This window comes from Passer montanus, unplaced genomic scaffold (genome assembly GCF_014805655.1).
Source record: "Passer montanus isolate IOZ18808 unplaced genomic scaffold, ASM1480565v1 scaffold161, whole genome shotgun sequence".
In the NCBI taxonomy this organism is placed as follows: Eukaryota; Metazoa; Chordata; class Aves; order Passeriformes; family Passeridae; genus Passer; species Passer montanus.
In genome coordinates this window covers 777,727-779,199 of record NW_024363272.1, presented here as the reverse complement: position 1 = coordinate 779,199, position 1,473 = coordinate 777,727, and the positions used below count along the sequence as shown (strand labels likewise).

The 1,473-nt window shown below is 74.5% G+C and overlaps 1 protein-coding gene across 1 annotated transcript in view; it reads right to left on the bottom strand.

Annotated features, from left to right (window-relative positions):
• Positions 1–7: 7 nt before the first annotated feature.
• The window catches only part of LOC120499470 (tRNA (guanine-N(7)-)-methyltransferase-like), a gene marked incomplete at its 3' end in the record, with an annotated part of 1,688 nt that continues 222 nt past the window's right edge, over positions 8–1,473 (bottom strand). Inside the window, exons 2-4 of the mRNA XM_039703230.1 lie at positions 952–1,121; positions 600–730; positions 8–246 (exon numbers count right to left, since the gene is read on the bottom strand). Coding sequence (XP_039559164.1) covers positions 8–246; positions 600–730; positions 952–1,055 — 474 coding nt within the window. The remainder of the gene's footprint in view (positions 247–599; positions 731–951; positions 1,122–1,473) is intronic.

Below are 1,473 nucleotides of genomic sequence, written 5' to 3'. Positions count from 1 at the left end.
GTTTGGGGGTCTCAGGGCTCCCAGCCGCCCCCCGCCCGCTGCCCCGGCGGCCGGGCCCCACCTGAGCCCTGTGGAAGAAGTGGGGCAGGTGCTTCATGGCGTTGCCCCTGACGCACGCCACGTTGCCGAAGCGGCCGGGCTGCGCCGCCCGCAGCGCCCGCAGCCGGGCCTGGGTGAAGGCGGCCACCTTGGCCCGCAGCTCCAGCCCCAGCGCCAGCGAGCGCGGGAAGAGATCGGCCAGAGCCACTGCGGGGGGGAGGGGAGGGAGGGGAGAGGGAGAGGGAGGGAAGGGAGGGGGAGAGACAGCCCCGAGGGAGAGCCCCGCGGCACCGCCTGCCCGCCGGGCCCTCCGTGCCCCGACTGTGCCCCTCCCTGCCCTCCTCGCCCCCGGTGCCCCCTCGCCCCCAGCCCAACGTGCCCCCCCAGCAGCCCCCGGTACCCCCGGGCTCACCCACACCACGGGATGGGCAGGGGGGTCCCGAAGGTCCTCAGGGGGTCCCAGGGGTGTCGTGGGGGGATCTGTGCCCCAGCGCCACCCCAAACCCCCAGTGCCACCCTCAGTGCCCACCCCGGTGCCCGCCCCGGTGCCCCGGGCTCACCGAGCAGCCCCCCGTAGCCGCACCCCACATCTGCGAACTCCACGCGGGCCGGGGGGGTCCCGGGGGGGGCGTCGGGAGGGAAGAAGCTCGGGAACAGCGAGGCCCAGTCCATGTCCTGAGGGCGGGAGGGGCTGCGGGCACCGGGCCGTCACCGCCCGGGAACCGGAGCGGGCACCGGGGGGCACGGCGGGACCGGGAGGGGATGGGGAGGGGACGGGGACCCAGCCCGGCTGCTCCAGGCGGCCGCGGGGCCCCACGGGGCCGTCCCGGGGTCCCGGGGCTCCCAGGGCCGGGTGTTACCAGGGGGGTTCCGGGGCTGTCCCGGGCGGTTCCCGGGGGTCTCCGCACTCACTAGCACAGGGTGTGGTCGGCCAGCGGGTTCGAGTGCGCGCGCTGCCGGTAGAAGCGTTTCTGTGGCGGCGCCGCGGCCTCCTCGTCCCGCTCCGCCGCCGCCATGCCGGCACCGCGCGGCGCGTTGGTGACGTCACGGCGCGGCGCGGGGTTGTGACGTCATGGGCGAACTGTCAAGGAGGCGAGACTTGGCGGGAGTTCACAGCGCCCCCTGGCGGCCCGGCGCCGCTCCCAGTGTCCCCAGTACAACCAGTGTCCCCAGTGCTCCCAGTACAACCAGTGCCCCCCAGTGCTCCCAGTACAACCAGTGTCCCCAGTGCTCCCAGTACAACCAGTGTCCCCAGTGCTCCCAGTACAACCAGTGTCCCCCAGTGCTCCCAGTACAACCAGTGCTCCCAGCTCCCCCCAGTGCTTCCAGTGCTCCACTCCAGTGCTCCCAGTTCCTCCCAGTGGCCCCAGTGGCCCCCAGTCCCTCTCCAGTCCCCCCCATTCCCCCCCAGTCCCCTCCAGTGCCCCCAGTCCC